This window comes from Lycium barbarum, chromosome 10 (genome assembly GCF_019175385.1).
Source record: "Lycium barbarum isolate Lr01 chromosome 10, ASM1917538v2, whole genome shotgun sequence".
Classification (NCBI taxonomy): domain Eukaryota; kingdom Viridiplantae; phylum Streptophyta; class Magnoliopsida; order Solanales; family Solanaceae; genus Lycium; species Lycium barbarum.
The window spans coordinates 788,350-806,943 of NC_083346.1; the positions used below are offsets into that span (position 1 = coordinate 788,350).

The following is an 18,594-nucleotide window of genomic DNA, read 5'->3' on the forward strand; positions in this document are numbered from 1 at the left end:
TTTCTCTCTTTCTCTCTCTCTTTGTTTTTTTTGGTTGAGATTAATGGTTTTAATTAATTGGGTGTCCCGTAAACCTAGCAACTTTTTTATTATGTTCATCGATACTGTGCATTTGAGATTTCTTTTCGACAACCCAGTATGGTTTCATTGTTGTATAACTATATTAAAAAAAATTAGTGTTGAAGAAGCTTAATGAGTTTAGTACCCATTTTATTTTTTCTTATTATTGTTGTATGGCGGCATTTCGTACCTCTGCAGGGAGTCAAGACCACCATGGCACGTGGCGTCCACCTCACCAAGCCACGTGTGAGTAGATGTCTACTTTGGACAACTTAACGTAGGAGGGGTATATTTAAACCTAAAGTATAACGGGAAAAGTATATTTGGACCCAAAGTATAACGAGAGATATATTTGGCCATTTTCTAATAGTACAAGAGTATATTTGACCCTTTTCCGATCAACTTATAAATTGTATTCGAAACAACATTATACATTTGTTAAATTAGTATTGCACATACATGATATTCTTATAAAAATAACATATCAGTGAAAGAATTTGGCCAAAAATGTAGACTTTGAAAAAGAATATCTAAAATTTACTTGCAATAAATGGAATTATCTGACGAAGTTGTATCATAGTTTTTGTCTCATTAATTAGAGTGATTTGAGGGACCATTCCATAATAAGTGACTTTTTAGGCTTATGTACACCCCTTAATAAAGTGCTCACTCCTAGAAAATTAGGAGTGTTTTTACTAACTTACCCCTTATTAAATGCCTAGAAAAAGAAAAGCTTAGTGATTTTTGATTATGTAAATAGAGATCATTTTGGAAGAAGAAAATCAATTTCTTTTTGAAATACTAAAGCACTACTTATTTTGAAACAAAATGAAAAGCCTAAAAAGTCACGTATTATGGAATGGAGGAAGTAAAATGTATGACTCGTTCAAAAATGGTGAGATTGACTCGTTATGAATTTTTGTTATGCCAAAACAAATAAACTTGTAGAATTTTGTTTCATCCCAGTCCGATTATCTTATCTAGCAGCTTGTTGAGGAATCTTTTGATTCATTTTTAGTGTACAATTAAATGATGTAACGAAAATCATGTATCAATAGAGATTGTAAGTAATGTGAAAATAACATCTCGATGTCAAAATGGTGACAAAAATATATTGATGACGTTAATTTGAGTTGGAATAAGAGGAAATAATTTGAGCTTTAAACACCTTCTAATCTGAACCGTTTGACTTCAAATTTCTCTCTCTATTCGAACTAAATTTTCATTGTCTTTAACGCGATTTATGACATAATCCCATGTTTTATTTTATCATGAAGAAAAGATTCGTTCAGACGTTCTTAGTTCCTCAATTCATTTCGTGTCTCAAAATTCGTTATTAGTCAAAGTAATTTATTTGGCGTTATATCATTTTAATCTTTGCAATTCTATCGTATCTCTGATAATAACCTCTTTTATCTCATCCATGTTCTGAACTCATTGGTAATCATTTTTACCTCTTTTGGCTCATCCATATTCCGAATACATTGGTAATCAGTTTATGGTAATCGGATAAGCATGCGGAGATCATACAATGGAAAGAAATACTTATTCACACTTGATATTTATATTTAAATCAAACAAATTAACGTTAGCAATTAAAATGAAAGTAAGATCATAAATCACCTAAGTAGCCATGGTTAAGTAACAAACATATTTATGAAAGACGCGTTTCTTACATTAACTAGTTCTGATGTAACTATCAAGTAAAAATAATTTTTTACCGTATAATAAATGAATGTATCTTGAACGTCGTGGAATGTAATTTGACGCATTTTTTGGTCCAATGTGACATTTGCACGGTTTGCCTTCAAAGGCACTGACCTTTAATTTTTGCCCTTCGCCTAGTACCCTGAGGTTCTGGGTTCGAATCCTGGCTCATTAAAAAAAAAATCGCAAGGTAGAGGTTTGGAGTAAATTTAAGCCTATTTGTGCAAAAGTTAGGCTATAATACAGAGGTTTGCCTTAAGATAAACTTTCAAAATTAGGCCTTAATCCAAACTTATACTTTAAGGCCTAACTTTTGTCCAAAATTAGGTCTATTCGGGCAAAAGTTAGGCCTTAAGGCAAACTTTTGCCCGAACTTTGCCTTATAAGACTTAAACTCTACCTATTTTGCCTGACGAATTCAAAACTCTGTCTTGTGATTTTTTTTTTTTAACTTTTGATTGAGCGCGGCTTCAAATCCGGAACACATGAATTTTTAGGCGAAGGATAAATAAATGAAGTGATACAGGAGAGATTAAATGAACTATATGTCATTCATGAAGAAAAAAAATATTCTTTTACACTGCTTTTGGTTGATAAGGACTTAAATCCAACAGTCTTTTTCACCATAAAAGAATGTGATTGGGTGAGGGATTCACCATTCTTAATTGGATTTCTTGAGTTAAAATCTTAAAAAATGAAGACATTTATAGTAGAAAGTGTTTTTTTATTTTTTATTTTTAAAGTGAAGCCTACAGGAAAAAACTAAACTAAACAGAGTCTGATAATTTCATTCAACATTGAGGAAAGATACAAAGACCACCATCTTTCTCAAAATTAGTATTTACAAGGTAAAAAAAATCCAAAAGCGGAGCCCCCGCGGTCTTTTTTCCTTTTCTTGAATAAATATTCTAAAATAATGTTAGGTTACACATTAAAAGTTTTTTTTAGTTACAAGTGGAAAATATTTCACTAAGAGAAATTTTAATTTTTGTTTTCAAATGAAATATATGTTCAAACATAGCTTCAACTTACTCCTCCGGTTCATTTACTTGTCATGTTTTTTCTTTCATGCCGTTTTAGAAAACATTAACTAAAAGGATATTTTTTCTAAATTATACTTATTTATCTTTTAATCTCAATTTAATACTAATCCCGTTTTCATACATTTATTTAGGAAGGGTAAAGGGGAAACAAATTACTTCATCCATCTCCAATTATTTGCGTGGTTATTAAAAATAGGTGTCTCAAATTATTTATCGTTTTGAAAATTCAAGTCATAATTAATTATTTTTTCTCCATTTTAATCTTAGTAGAATTTGTCATTAATGAGATGACACATAAATAGGGTAAACATTTAATGAAAAGAGATTATAGCTTAGACATAAATAAGAGTAAAGTAAGTCAAATATCCCTCATAATTAATACAATATCCGCATAAAAAAAGTGTTCACTTAGTCATTTGCACACCCTTACGAAAATACTAACTCGTATCCCTTACGAAAATACTAACTCCTAGAAATAATAGGTAAAATGACTAAACCGTCTCTAATTAAATAGATATTGAGATTTGATCACACGACATGAGACGAAAAATATAATTAATTATATCTTAATTTCCTAAAATGACAACTATTTTAAATCATTTATTTTTAGTAATGACAACAAATAAACTTAACTGAAGTGAGCACTATTTTTGTCTCTTCGGGACATCCGATAAAATGGGGATGATACAAGAAAAAGGGAGTACTATTTTCTTCTAAATACGTAAGTCAACTTACACTCACTTTGAGTTCGTGCAATTCACAGCGTAGAGAATATTTCTTCTTAAAAAAAAAAATTCAACCAAGAGCTTAGAAAAGATAAACCTGGAAATGTCATGACTTTTTCAATCTCTACTAGTATTTACTAACAAGTGTAATAAAGTAGATTTTTTTTTTTGTTTTTTTTGTCTTTTGGAAAACTGGTAATGTAATAAAGTAGAAAATTTGAAGCAGATGAAAGCAATCCAACATGTTTGACGCTTTGGCTATAGTTGTGTTGTCTAGTTTGAGAAAATAGGCATATACTTGTGTGTGAATAAAAGGCATAAATTGGACGTCTGACACAAAAGTTAGATGATTGACACCAGTAATGATTTGTCGGCTTTGGTGTTTGGTCTTTGTCTCACATGTGCTCGAGTGAACGGACCAGCGAGCACTGTTAGGAAAAAATTACACCATTATTTCCATTTTTTCTATTTACCACCAACCAAACACCGCACCAGGATGTTCCCACTGGGGTCTGAAAACAATTAAACACGGGAATACACCTCTTAGCCATGCAAACACATGTAGAATCTAATTCGAAGCAACAACAATTAAACTCAATTGTTGTAAGTAACATCCTGAACTCAACCATTCCAGTGATTTCTGAATCATGATAGGAACTAGTGAACAGACAATAAAGAAGTCATTTTTTTTGTGAATTGGGGTTGTTAATGTTAGGTAGTAGTAATATCTTCATTGAAAAATGTGATCTTTATTAATGTTATGAATAGAAGCAGGTGCAACCAGCAATTAAGAAAACTCAAATGTAACTAAGTAAGTAATAGACCAGCACCCTGAAATCAAGAACTCACCTGATCAACATCCATCTGCTCTGCTGTATAATTATTACTACTATTTGACTCTGAAATTGGTTGGTTAGAAGAGAGTTAGGGGGTAGCAGCACGAGCGCGCACACACACAAAGAAACAAAGATTAGAAAGAAAGAACTACCTGATTTCTTCTTCTTCTTCTTCTTCTGTTGACATTCGTAAAGATTGAACTTTTCTTGTCCATTCTGATTGTAAAGATTTAACCTTTGTGTTGCTTTTTCTTCTCCATTGCCTTTTGTATTATTTGCAAGAGATTTCTTCGATTTGAAAAGATTGGATTCTCTATTTGGTATTAATAATAATTTTAGCTCATGCCCATTCGACTTCTTGTTGTTCTTCTTCTTCATCTGATAGGACAAAGTTTCGATTTTGGAGATGCTTTCTGGGGTTCCCCTCTGTCTCTGGTTGCTTATATAACTCATTCAACTGATAGATTTCCGAATTATATTAGGGAAAGGAGTGACTGATTGGGCCCCATATCTATGTGCTTCTAGCCTTCTTTCTTCTTTTTATTATTTAAAACTCTTTTCCTTTTTTTTTTTTTAATTTTTTTTATTCCTAGTATATAGAAGAGCCCTAAAGCAGCTCAAGGTCGTCATGCTAGCTTACCGACCAAGGGCATTTCGGCCATCTCAACGGGTGTGAATAGTTGTCCACAGATATTGTCTTCAGGCAAATCCTAATATACAAACGGAGTCCTCATCTGCTTTTCTTCTCTCTCCGTTCTGTGTTCTCGATTTTCCTGTGATTCTACTCTATTTTTCCGAGCTTCTTCTATGTGATATTAGGAAATTTTTGGAGCTTCTTCTCTCGTGAGGTGACTGTTTGAATTTGGTATCCATTGTTGTATATCCACTTATTTCTACAATTATTTGGGTACTTTCTTGGTTTGATTGTGTTTACCTCTAAATTTCTGCTGGGGTATATTTCTATTCAATTTGTTTTTTCTTTCTATTCCATGTACTGTTCATGCAGATATGGGAAAGGCAAGGCGCATCAGCGAATTTGGGGGTAGTCACGTAGAAAAGGTAAATTTAAGTTGTCTTGGTTCTTTTGGTTTAGGTTCAAGAAAGAACACAGGAGATGCGTAGCTGCTCGCCCTTCATTTATATTCCTTGTTGTGTAGAAATCAATCTGGTCTTATTTGTTATTTAGTGTATGCCTAACCCAACAAGTCGTTTGAGAATTACAATCAAACTTTATGTCGAAATTCTTGTTGGCCTTTGTTTTTGAAGTTATTCTCGCTACATTAGAATTTCGTCTGATTTGTGCAATTGGCAATATTGAAATAAAGTCTTTTGCACTTTAACTTTCAGGTGTTTTAAAAGTACACCAACTACCAACTTCGACGATAAAAGGTAGTTTTCAGCTCTGTTGTTACAACGTTCTTTTAGTATGCCATTGATATAAAATAGTATTCGGTCGATATTGTACATAAATCAAGTTACAACTTCGATTATGCACAATTATTAAAATAAAGAAAAGGTCGGCTCACCTTGCTGCCCAACAAAAGTTAAGCAGAAACAACTTCTAAAATCGGTCTTGGAAAACATGACTTGGATGATAAAATATTACTTACTTGCTATGAGAGGGTAGAGTGTACACAAACCTTAACCCTACCTTGAGAGGTAGAGAGACTCTGTTTACTATAGACCCTCGGCTCAATCATACATAAGCAAACACTAAATTTGTGATTTTGGAGAGATCAAGCTTCCCGTGAAAGCGATTCCAGTATGAACGGTATCACATCGAGGCCATAATGCAAATGGTCCTGTGGATGTCCTAAAAGAATACGCAGCAAAATCAACATTCAAGCCCCAAAATAGCACTTCACCATCCTCAAACCTATAAATTGGTATGGTGCCAACAAGACAGGGATCTTCTAGAATAAACAATGCATTCCAAGATTCCTTGACACCATAGTCTTTCAATACCCATAATTTAAAATAGGCGTTCCTCTGATCATAAGGAGAAGAATGAACACAAAACATACCTTCCAATACTGAAACGCCAATATAGATGTTGCGCCTCAAGCATAACATTTGGTCTGGCAAGGGTATCTCTCCGTACGTTTCATTTGAAATACTGAATGAAACCACAAAATACTTTTCTCTTGAAAAACCGATCCAATGAAATGCCTCGTTTACAAATGGCAAAGACTCCGTATTAGATATCACATTGTGAATGCCACGAGGATGTTTATCAATAATTCTCCAGGAACCACTTTTCAATGCAAGAATTTCAACAGGACTATCTATGCCAGTGTGAATTTTAAGGATCTTATAGTCACCAAAAGTTGAGTCATAAACAAATCCCAAATGAGATCCTTCATTCATTGGAAGCTCTGGATGGGGAAGTACTACTGATTCTCCAATGGAGGGGTTCCATAGCAAACGTATGTTGCGTCCAACATCAATATTTTCATTAACACAGATAATAACCAAGCCATCACAGGAACCCTGGATTGCGCATCTGAATGGTCTAGAGATTAAAGGGAAATCAAGCTTTTGTACATTCTCAACTGGTTGAACCGGCGATGATAAAAGAAGACAATAAATGGAATATATATTAGTTTCAGGGCAACGTTGGGAAATAAGAAGTTTTTTGGAATTTTGGTCATTCTTGGCATGATTGAGATGCGTCATCTTAAAGTAAGGTCCGGAGATCAATGTTCCCCAAGGTTTTGAAACACATTTAAATCGGAGAATAGACCGCACGGGTAACCTGCTGAGGATCTCCATAATTATTTCCTCTTTGAAGTGAGTTGCCACGGGCTAGATAGAAAAGAAAATGTGATTAGACAAGGCATTCAAATATCAAAAGGCATTCAAATATCAAACACTCAAATTTTCATCTTTAACACCTAGAAATAGAATCTACATCCAAGCAACAACAACACTCACCTGATCAATATCCATCTGCTCTCTACTACCATTATTTGATTTGCTCTTCCCTGAAATAATAATAATAACAATAATTAAAAAAAAAATCAGAATACTAGTTGTGACGTGTGCTAACAAAAACTAAAACAAAGAGATACGTTTTCAAATTTGATCTGATTATTTCTTCTTCTTCTTCTTCTGCTGCTGCTGCTGTTGGTCTTTGGAAATTTTTCCATTGGTAATAAGAATTTGATTGAAAAGAGTACTCCTTTTTGTATTTGCAATGGATTTCTTCATATTGGCTTCTCTATTTGCTATTAATAATTTTAGCTCACGCCCATTCTTCAACTTGTTCTTCATCGTCTTGATAAATTATAGCATAAAGTTTCCATCTTTAATTGAAAAGATAGAATTCTACGGTTCCTCTCTCTGGTTGCTTATATAACTCAAAAAATTCAATTGATTTATTTCCGAATTGGATTAGGGAAAGGATTCACAGATTGGGCCCCATAATTGTGTGCTTCTAGCCTTCTAGCCTTCTTTCTTCTTTTTATTATTTAAAACTCTTTTCCTTTTTTCTTTCTTCTTTTTATTTTACAAACGGTCCACTAGGTGTCCTTAACACCCTCTCAGCACTTCCAGAAAGCCTTCAAAGGAATAGCGCTTCCCATTCGCAAACATATTTTTCGATACGGCATTAAAAATCGAAGGATCTTCTATAGCAAACAATGGAATCCAAGATTCCTCGACAGCATAGTCTTTCAATACCCATAACTTAATACTTCCCCTGATGATGAGTATAAGAATGAACACAAAGCATTCCTTCCAATGCTGAAACGCCATAATGGGTGTGGCCCCTCAAGCTTAACATTTCCTCTGGCAAGAGTATCTCTTCGTACACTTCATTTGAAATACTAAATGAAACAACCACAAAAATATCTTTTTCTTGAAAGACCGACCCAATAAAATGCCGCATGTAAAAATGCCAAAAACTGCATAGCAAACAACACATTGAAAAAGCCACGAGAATGCTTAACAATTCTTCTCCAGGGGCCACCTTTCAACGCGAGAATTTCACAAGGTCTGGACTACTACTAGGATAGTCCTGGCACACATGAAGGATCTTATACTTACCACTGTTTGAGTCATAACCCATTCCAAAACGAGATCTATCGTTCGGCTCAAATTCTTGAGCGAGAAGTACTATTGATTCTCTTGTGGAGGGGTTCCACAACAAAAAAGTGGGGTAGTAACCATTCAAATCATCCAGAACCTCGATAACAATGAATCCATCATAACAACAGTGGATTGCAAATCAGGTTGGTTTAGGGTTTAAAGGGCAAACAAGTTTTTGCACATCCTGAACCACTTGAAGAGACGACAAAGGACAACAATATATGAAAAATAGTCCATCCTAAGGGCACCTTTGGCTAATAAGAAGCTTTTGGGAATCTTGGCCATTCTTGGCACAGTTGAGATGCTTCATCTTAAAGTAAGGATCAGAGATTAATGCCTCCCAAAATTTGGAAACACGTTTGAATCGAAGTAGAGACTGCACGGGTAGCCTGTTGTGGGTCTCTATAATTATTTCCTCTTTCAAGTGTATTGTCGTTGTTACACGCCACATCTTACAAAAGGTTAGACTCGTATCGTTAGAGTTTTAGTGGAAATTTGAAGGTTTGGACGTGTAAGTACCTACTTCGGGCAACCATAACCCCTTAATTTGTTGAGAATTTTGAAATGGTTCCTTAATGAAAGTTGTAGTACGTGAAAGTACCTTTCCAGGCATATAAGGATCAGGCCAATCAAAGATCGTAGCAAGGAGATGTGATCGTCGTAAGGTGGCCAATAGTAAGATGCTTAAGATTCAATAGAATCGGCTAAGCTTACGGCAGGTCTGTCTTCCAGCCTGATTTCGTAAAAATCCATTGAGAATTGGAAAAAACTCAAAACATGAAAGTTTTAGCCCATTGAAATACCTTTCCATCCATATAAGGCTCACATCAATGAAGTTTTGTGCAAACACTTATGGCCGATTTACAAAGGACTTTCATCTAAATATGAAAGTGACACAAATCAAGACTATTTTCTTCTCATTTAAAGTAGCATTATTTTCCAGTTGATTTAATGGTTATTATTATCAATAGAAAAATTCAAGGTTCTGTGGGAATGAAGATGCATTAAATTCGGGTTCTTTTCAAATTTTCTACTATATGTGAAGACATTATGGGTAACTAAAGTCAAAGGTATATATGTATGAATCTTCCATAGGAAGTTAAAAAAAATAAATAGGCCAAGTTATAAATACTCAACTTATCTCTTTCTAATTTAGCAATTCCCCGTCTAAAAATGAAAAACGTTACTATTAATTACGTAATGAATATATTTTTATGTACTACTAAAATCTTTTAATTATGGCACTTTATGTAATTGTGAAATAAAAAAGATAATATATCAAAATTCAGAATAATATTTTTTGACACATTGACCTTCATACTTCGAACTGGTAATAGTATTTGGAATAATCACTTAAAAGATGTGATGGGATGAATTAGGGGTGTCAAATTTGGCCCAAAAGGTGATGGTCCGCTCAATCCGCCCAAAATTTTATGGGTTGGGCTCAAGATATTTTCATATTGGGCTGATTTTAGCCCAATCCAACTTAGCCCAATACTAGCGCATTTTTAAGATTTTACTTAAATTTGGATTTATTGCTTGAGATTTACTTTTTATTTTTATTTTTATGTACACACTTTTCTTGTATCATGTATCTTATAAGTTTGTGGTATGTTTAATATGAAGAGAAATAATTTTCACGAAAATATGTTTAATATGAAGGGAAATATTTTTCACGAAAAATGTTTTCCTCGAAAATATTTACCACGGAAAATGTTTTCCTCAAAAATATTTTTCACGAAAAATCCGCGAAAATATTTTTCACGAAAATCCTTGAAAATATTTTTCGGGAAAAATCTTTTTCTAGAAAATAGACCCTTAAAAAAAAATGGGTCAAGTTGGGCGGGTCATGACCCAGCCCATTTCAACCCAATCCATTTTAGCCCAAGTAACTTTTGGGCCAATGTTAGCCCAACCCATTTACTAACTCAACCCATTTTGATTGGGTCAATTTCTGCCCAACCCGCCCATTTGACATCCCTAGGATGAATGAAATTCCTTCATATTTAACCAGAGATTTTGGGTGCGAAACCTAAAAATAAAATAAAAAACTCATTGAGAGCGGTTTCCCTTAAATGAGCCTTCTATAGCAGCGCGGATTCAAATTGGGTGGACAATGATTTTTTAGTCTGCCATTTAATTAAGTTTCCATAAAAAGCTTTAGCTATGAATCCATTCTTAAATGTATTCTTTTAAAATCTGTGGCTAATACGTTGCTAATAGAAATGATGATGGATTTTTAGTACTTACTCTGTAGCAATGCATTTTATTCGTTGCTAATTTCTGTTTTTTTGGTTAGTTGTATATGAAAAAAAATTATTCAAAAAAAAAGCATGTCAAGTTTCCTCCCCTCCTATTTGAAGGATATGGGTTCAAGTCACCCAAAAGCAAAATGGGAAGCTCCTAGGGGAGGGGTAAATTAAAAAAAAAAAAATCTCAATATATGTCAAACACCGACTCGTTTAATTCCGAGACTTCTTTCTAGATGCATACTTTCCGTACTGCCAAGGAAGGAATTAAACGCGAGCATTGCATTAGTAATTGTTTTCTTTTTTCAATCTTAGTAAGCCAGTGAGAATGTTCATCTTAGCGCAGGGATCCTGGTAGTGGTCACCACAAACATGATCATAGCTAGCCATGTGAAGAATTTATTTTCTAATCCATCATTAGAATTATTTATACAACTTATGATGGAATATGGTTTTAGTAGCCAAAATCTAACTCCATTTGCGATTGACATTTTACTTATTACCCTTCTAATTCATGCCCTTTTTACTGGAGGTATCATATTTGTGTCCTTTATATATATATATATATATATATATATATGGTGGATATGGTGGATATGTTCTCTTAAGATTCAGATACTTAGATACTTCACTATAGTATCTTTTTTTTTAGTATGTTAGATAATCTGATTCCACAGGTTAAAACTTAGATACTTTGTTCTCCTAGGTGACTACTGAAAGATCTGATTCTATAGGTTAGACACTGTGTTCCGCTAGGTGAATGCTTAAGAGTCTGGCTCAGTTTGTGTGCAAAACAAAATTAGATTTGGATTCTATTATCCTAGAAGATTATTCAACCTCTACTGAACCCTAGATTTTTTGTTGGGCAATTTTCATACTCACGCAACATCTAAATACAAAGCATGCTAATGCATGTTAGGAGTGAAAAAATATTGTTAATATCTCAAAAAAAATTGTGGGAAAATCAATTAATCAAACGTTACTTTGTAAAGCAGTAACACACCCTTGCTTCAAGCAATTACCCATTAGTGAATAGCCTTGAAATGGCTTTGTCAGTTACAAAAGTTAGTCTTCAATTGTAACAAAAAATTTATATATAATATAAAGCTAGGCAATAAGGTGATGTGACACCTCTCTATGACCTAGAAACACATTTATCTTTTTTCTCCTTTTTTTTTTGGCCTATTTCTCATTATTTTTTGGTTTATCTTAATTTAAAAAGTCTAAAGTGCCTAAATATTTACTCAATTAATTAGGGGATGGTAGTTACTCAAAGAATGATAGAAGAAAACTAAAGACGTTAGTTTTCAAGCCTTCACATAATTTTTTATTAAATTTTTAGTTACAAATGCTTCATTATAAGTTTTAAATGACACTAAGGCCCCGTTTGTCCATAGATATAAAAAAAAATCACTTTTTTTTTTTTTTGAAATTTTAGAGTTGGATTTGTATTTGGCCATAGTTTTGAAATTGTAGTTTTTGGTGAAATGTAGTTGTGAAAAAGTGAAAAAAGTGAAATTTTTTTGAAAAACAAGTTTTTTGAGTTTTTGGTATTCCGCAATACAACTTCAAGTTGTATTCGGAATTCTCATGGCCAAATGCCGATTCCAAAAAAAAGTGAAAAAAATTTCGGAATAAAGTGAATAATGCCAAATGGGGGCTAAATTCTACATACATAATGGCTTGAGTCTCTTGAGTTTTCTATAACTTTTTTCCCTTCTCCTTTAATCATTTTCCCAATTGGCGGCTCTTCTATAATTTAGAGATGGAATTGGACTATTTGAGAAAACTGTAATTTAAGTATTTAGTAAAAGAATCTGTTACTTTGCTCCGTTTCTTTTCTCTTTATGATGAAAAGGTAGAGTTTTAAAGTATAATTTAGTGTACAATATAGTGGTAGAATTCGTTCATTTCCACTTGAGTTACAAAGGCAGAATACAAAGTTCAAGTGTGAAAATCAGTAAACAACCAAAAGAAGACTTTCTCTTATTTCAAGGGACTATCATTCAGGAAGAAATGAATGGTCAAATATGGAGCCTCTTACAGAAAGGATTTCTGGCATTTTAATAATGATTTGGTCAGTTTTCTCTCAAGACAAGTGATTATATATAGTTTTTTGTACTTTGACTTATAGATTAATAGTGGGGTTCGTCTACTTGGAAGGTGATTAATTTTATCGCACTGCTTTTTGTGATTTTCTAACTAAATAGGTTAAAGAACATATATGCAGATTCTTCTCTTATATTTGTTTTTTCCGAATTCCAGTGGAATTAAGTTCAAGTACTGGCAGGCTATATAGGCAGCAACAAGATTAAAGTACTGGCAGACTATATAGACATAAATTGAGTTCGTCCATCCAGGAACATGCATTTGCACAGCTTATACACATGAAATTTCTTTTTCCTGATTTTTTTATCCCAAGAAAGTGGATTTTAATTATATATCAAATTCATGTCACGTTAGGAAGATATGTGATTCATATAATCGAATTGATCAGCCACAGATTTCATTTCTTATATTTTACCTCATTAGATTCTTCTCTTAATTTTTTTTTTGGACTAAGGAAGTAGAAGTTATTTAGTCGATAAAAGAAATGAAGAGCAAATTTAAACTTTATACTTTCGGAGTTACTCATTTCAACTCATAATTTTAGTTTGAACCGGGCTCTATCACTTACAATGAGGTTGAAGGTCACATGAAAGTATTACAGATATTGAATTGATTGGCTCTTCGGAACATGAGATCGATAGTTAGTAAGGACTCATTGGAGATTATGCCTCACCATTTCTTTTTTAATCTGCTCAAAGGACCGTTTATCTAGCTTGTCAATGCTTGAACAAATGGTTCTGAACTTCTCTTGTGGCACCCCGCATATAGCTAACATACCATCAAGCGGCTTTCTATGATTAAGCTTTACCTGATAAAGAGAGAAGCTTTACATATTTACTAATGCCATACACTACAAATAGGACATATGATTCCTTGAGATTGCATGAGAAAAGATACCAGAAGGTTATGGATTGTAAGAAACATAAAGAGAATCTATATAAAGGAACTCCAGATGTTTTGAGGATAGTAGCAATAGAGTGCACAAGATTATTCTACTTTTTGGTTTTTGGTGTAAATAGATTTAAACAAAAGATGCTTTTTTTTTTTTGATAAGGTAAAAGTATTATTGAAGGAAGGGTACTAAGAAGGTACACCAAACTACATCAGAAACAGACAGGCCCTGCAAGAGTAACAGATTACAAATTTCCAAGAGAATCCAAAAAGCCCATATACTGATCCATGTTCTCTAAAATGCTCTTCTTACATCATACAAACAGATTGAGCAGACAAAGGTTCTTAATTCTAGAAATATGATTCTTTTTATTCTCAAAGCAAGCAGTGTTCCTTTCTCTCCAAATAGTCCAGAAAATACACAAGGGAATGGTCCTTCAAAGTTGCTTCTAGCTAACATGTCCCAAAAAAATCAAAACAGTAATATTTCTAATCCAAATAGTAACTTTTTAGGCTATAACTCCCAAGGTATGTTTACATGGCGACTTTTTAACCAAGAAAGAGTAGTAAAAATAGATTCAAATCAACACTTTAACACAGTATTTAAATGAGCGATTAAGTTATTCAACAACTACATGTTCATCAGATTTTGTTATACTTCAAAGAACTAGTAACTTTTCCTTCAAAGAAAAAAAGTAACTTTTTCCCTAATTAAAACTGAGTAACCTTTTTTTTTCTTTCTTTTTTTAAATCAAAACAGTTACTTATTAATCAAAATAATAACCTTTTTTTTTTGAAAAAAAAATCAAAACTGCAATTTTTTCTCTACCTCCAAGGCTATTCAAAACTGATTATAGCAAAGCAGTGACCAAAAGCAGTTCCTACGTATTACAAAGTTCTCATTAACCTTCCCTAAAAAAAATATGCAAATGACCATAAGTTCGTGTGAAAAAAATGTGGTGATCGCATGTATATGTTAGTGTCAAGTTTTTATGATGACAATTTTACTTGTGCAAGGATAGTGATTAAATCACACAAGGAATATATGGGAGCCCACAAAACAACTCCAACAAAATGGAATCCCACAGAACAAACCCAAACGAGCTGGGCTCACGCGAGAAGACTGCATTCTCAGCCCTAACAATGCAAACAACAGTACAAGATCTTTCAAAAAGGAAAAGATATCTGCTAAATAACGAAGCAATATTCCAGCAACAGTACAAGATCTTTCAGAAAGGGAAACATATCTGTTCAATCACGAAGCAATATTCCAACAGCATCAAATCGTTTCAAAGAAGGAAAAGCCATCTCCAATATTAAGAGGCGTATCGCGAGAAGCATAATAATTCTTGTCACGACCCAGCCCCGTGGGCCGCGACTGGTGCCCTACTTGGACACCCAAACGGACATACAAACTAAATCATCATTTTTAAACAGAGTTGAGAACGAATATTATCTTGCGCGATTGCGCGTACAAAACATTATATCAGAATCAGAAGAGGCGGCGGAATATACATCGCCGAACATATGCACATATATCAAAAAGCCGGCAAGGCTATCAAATATGTCAAAAGCCGACAAGGCTGTCAAATGGCACAACGGCCCAAAACGCATATACAAATGCACGCCGACAAGGCTGCCACAAACATATACAAAATGCACGCCGACGAGGCTGCCATAACGAATAGAGTCATGCAAACACATCCGTACAGAAGTAGGCACACACACCCACAAATACGTCTACAGACCTCTAAACAGACAAACCGAATCATATGGCGGGACAGGGCCCCGCCGTGCCCCTGAACAAATACATATATACATGGCGAACGAATATATACCAAAATGTGTGCTCTGAAATGAGAAGAGCACTCCAAACAGCAGAATAGGGTGTCCTAAATGGGTAGATCACCAAACTGTGCGTCTGTACCTGCGGGCATGAAACGCAGCCCCCGAAGAAAGGGGGTCAGTACGAAATATGTACTAAGTATGCAAAGCAGAATATACAGAAAGCAAATCTGAGACATAAACGAAATGGAAGTACCAAACATAAGTGCAAATCCAACATATCAAAATTTGCTTACTTTCAAAAATATGTAAGTAATGCATAGGGTACAGAAGAATATGGTCGCCCACCCGTCGATGGCGCCATAACACAGCATAACACCAGAAAGTTTCAAATCTCCGTATCACCGTCACATATCACATCACAACATAACGCCATACACAGCATAACACCAAATATAGGTGGAACCCGACCCTCTTTTGCGAGTAGCTCGGTGAACCATAAACACAGCATAACTCCGGAGTATATCAAAATGCGCACGGCAACAGAACCGGCCCGGGACTCGGCGAAAGGAATAACAGAATGCACGAGTAGAGTCGTGAGTAGTCATATGCATAAAATCATTATCATAAATTCAAACATAAGTAAAATGATCATATTTGAAATCGGAATAATAATCATACCAAATTCTTTCAAAGATTCTCTGAATTACATAAAGGAAAGTCGCGGGACCCACGGACGGGTATTTACCCAAGTCGGGCCCGCCTATGAAAAACATACGTATCATACATAATGCAAACTTTTATAAAAATATTGGAGTAATCCGAGCATTTATGTGAAATGTATGGCATTCAGAAATTTCGAAGTTCTTTAAAGTGAAACCTTTTTGCGCAAAGTTTGGAAAGCGATTATTTCAAATACATAAAGGTTCATATTTCATCAAATCATACATAAGAGTGCCAAGGAACATATATAGATCATATCATGCTCGGATTTCGGATTTGGAATTTCCTTAAGGCTCTAATCTAGCCTATGTAAAACTAAGACATGCCAAAAAGAAGGGAGGTTGCTTTACATACCTCGTACGCACTCCAAGATGGCCAATATAAAGTAAATTCCAATCTACGCCTCGGGCTCCCCAAGGTCTACAAATATGCCAACGAATATCCAATATTAAACATAGGCACTTAAGCCATTTATTCCAACTAACATTAAATTCTACAGAAAATTCGGCAGCATTTCCCCTATAAATAGGCCATCCCGAGAATTTAACTCGCTCAAAATCAACAACAACAACCACAATAACCAACCTAGCAACATCGATAATCAATTCGAAAGGCAAAATAATAATAGTAGCTCTCTTTTACACCATTCGACAACTTTCCAATTATTCAATTCAATGGCTTACTTTCAAGCCACAATATCGTTCGTACATTCGATTATTAACCCAAACCCATACTAACAACATTCAAGAACATTCTAAAAAATTCACATAATTTTTCCAACAATCCACAATTTCTCCAAATTTTTGGCCGAAAACAGCCCCTACCCGTGAGCAGCCCACTGGGCACACTTCCGACTTTCAATTCATGTTTTGTATCACAATTCACAATATAACGATACCATTTTCATAAAATATACAAATTACATCAACGCACAATAACCCTCAAATCAGCCCGTACAATCTCAACATCAATCTTAAGTCATTAAATGCTCAATTCCAAACTAAAATTCGTAACGACGACACGAAAGCGCTTAAGCGATAATAATGCGATATTCGGCATAATCTATGACTCACATTCATTCACACTACACATATTCATATGTTAATGGTTCTCATATATAAGGATTGCATTAAATGCACAAAGTTCTCCAAATCAGTCCGCAACGCTTACTATATCAATTCGGGACATTTAACTCTCATTTCCAACATACAAATCATCACAACAACCATTACGACGCTAAGCGATATTAATTCATTCTTTGCTACCATTTGGAGGCTATATACACGGCTACACTACACATATACATGTATCGATGATTTTTATTCTCTTCTCCACTCTACGACAATCAATATGCTACAAGCAATTAATTCATCAACCCAATACCACACCACACACATATACTTCACACGGTCAACACACCCAACACAAGACCCAACTTCAACATTCCATATTTCATGATTTTTATCCATTTTAGCATACTACAATATGCATACAACATTTATAACTCCAAAAACAAGATTAGAACTCACCTTTATTCTTCAATCCACCAATAGGCTAGGGTTTGTAAATGGGAAAAATGAGTGGTTGAATGACCCAAACAATACTTCCACGCTACTTAGGGACCTCCAAATAGTGGGTTTATACCAAAGAAATAATTTTAGAGAGGCAAAAATGGGACTTGATTTTTCTTGGTTGTGGCCGAGAACCATGGGGGAGTGGAGGCTCTCCAAGTCTTGTTATTTTTCTCTAAGTGTAGAAGTGGGAAATGAGAAAGATGACTTAGTCTTTTTTTTTTTTTTTGTATCCACAAATATCTCCCTTTGTTTATGGCCCACACATGTGTTGGACCAATTAAAATTGGCCACACAATGTGTGGGACCATTTCAAGTCCACACGGCCACCATGGCTTTTGGTGCAAGACTTTTAAATTCCAATTTTATGAATTGTGGTCCCAATTTTTCCTAAGTGTCCAATGCCATCAATTTCATATTCAACTTATGTCTCAAAATAAAATCAAATGGTCAAAAGTCCCGACGTCAAATCCCGGAATAGTTTTGGCCCTTAATTGTCATAGTTAATCCGGGATGTCCCAATGTATAAAAATACGGTATGTAACATCTGATGCTGCCTCGACGCAAAAGGAAAGCAGCAAAAGCTCAGTCTTATTCTTGGAAATAGGATCTTTAATTCCATTTCCAAGGATCAAATCCCTTGGGTTGATCTCTCTGCGTGAAGAGCCTAAAACTCTATAAAAGGGGCTGCTTCACAAACACAAGATTCATGCAACAGTCTCATTACCTCCATTGCTCTGCTTTACTTTTAATAAACATTGTTAGTCTGAGTGATTCATAGTGTAATAAGAGAGAAAGGAGAGTTA

The 18,594-nt window shown here is 34.4% G+C and overlaps 1 protein-coding gene and 1 long non-coding RNA gene across 2 annotated transcripts; both read right to left on the reverse strand.

Moving 5' to 3' along the window:
- Positions 1–5,776: 5,776 nt before the first annotated feature.
- Positions 5,777–7,357, reverse strand: LOC132615204 (F-box/kelch-repeat protein At3g23880-like). The gene is made up of 2 exons (XM_060329767.1): positions 7,306–7,357; positions 5,777–7,154 (listed from the first exon to the last, which is right to left on the reverse strand). The coding sequence occupies exon 2, from the start codon at positions 7,141–7,143 to the stop codon at positions 6,085–6,087; it is 1,059 nt and encodes a 352-aa protein (XP_060185750.1). The 5' UTR covers positions 7,144–7,154; positions 7,306–7,357; the 3' UTR covers positions 5,777–6,084.
- Positions 7,358–15,190: 7,833 nt separating this feature from the next.
- LOC132615959 (uncharacterized) lies at positions 15,191–18,263 on the reverse strand. The gene is made up of 2 exons (XR_009572911.1): positions 16,572–18,263; positions 15,191–15,636 (listed from the first exon to the last, which is right to left on the reverse strand). It is a non-coding gene; the product is annotated as an uncharacterized LOC132615959 (long non-coding RNA).
- Positions 18,264–18,594: the final 331 nt, after the last annotated feature.

Excerpts from the sequence above, each read along its gene's own strand:
- LOC132615204 (XM_060329767.1), bottom strand. The coding sequence starts at position 7,143 with ATGGAGATCCTCAGCAGGTTACCCGTGCGGTCTATTCTCCGATTTAAA.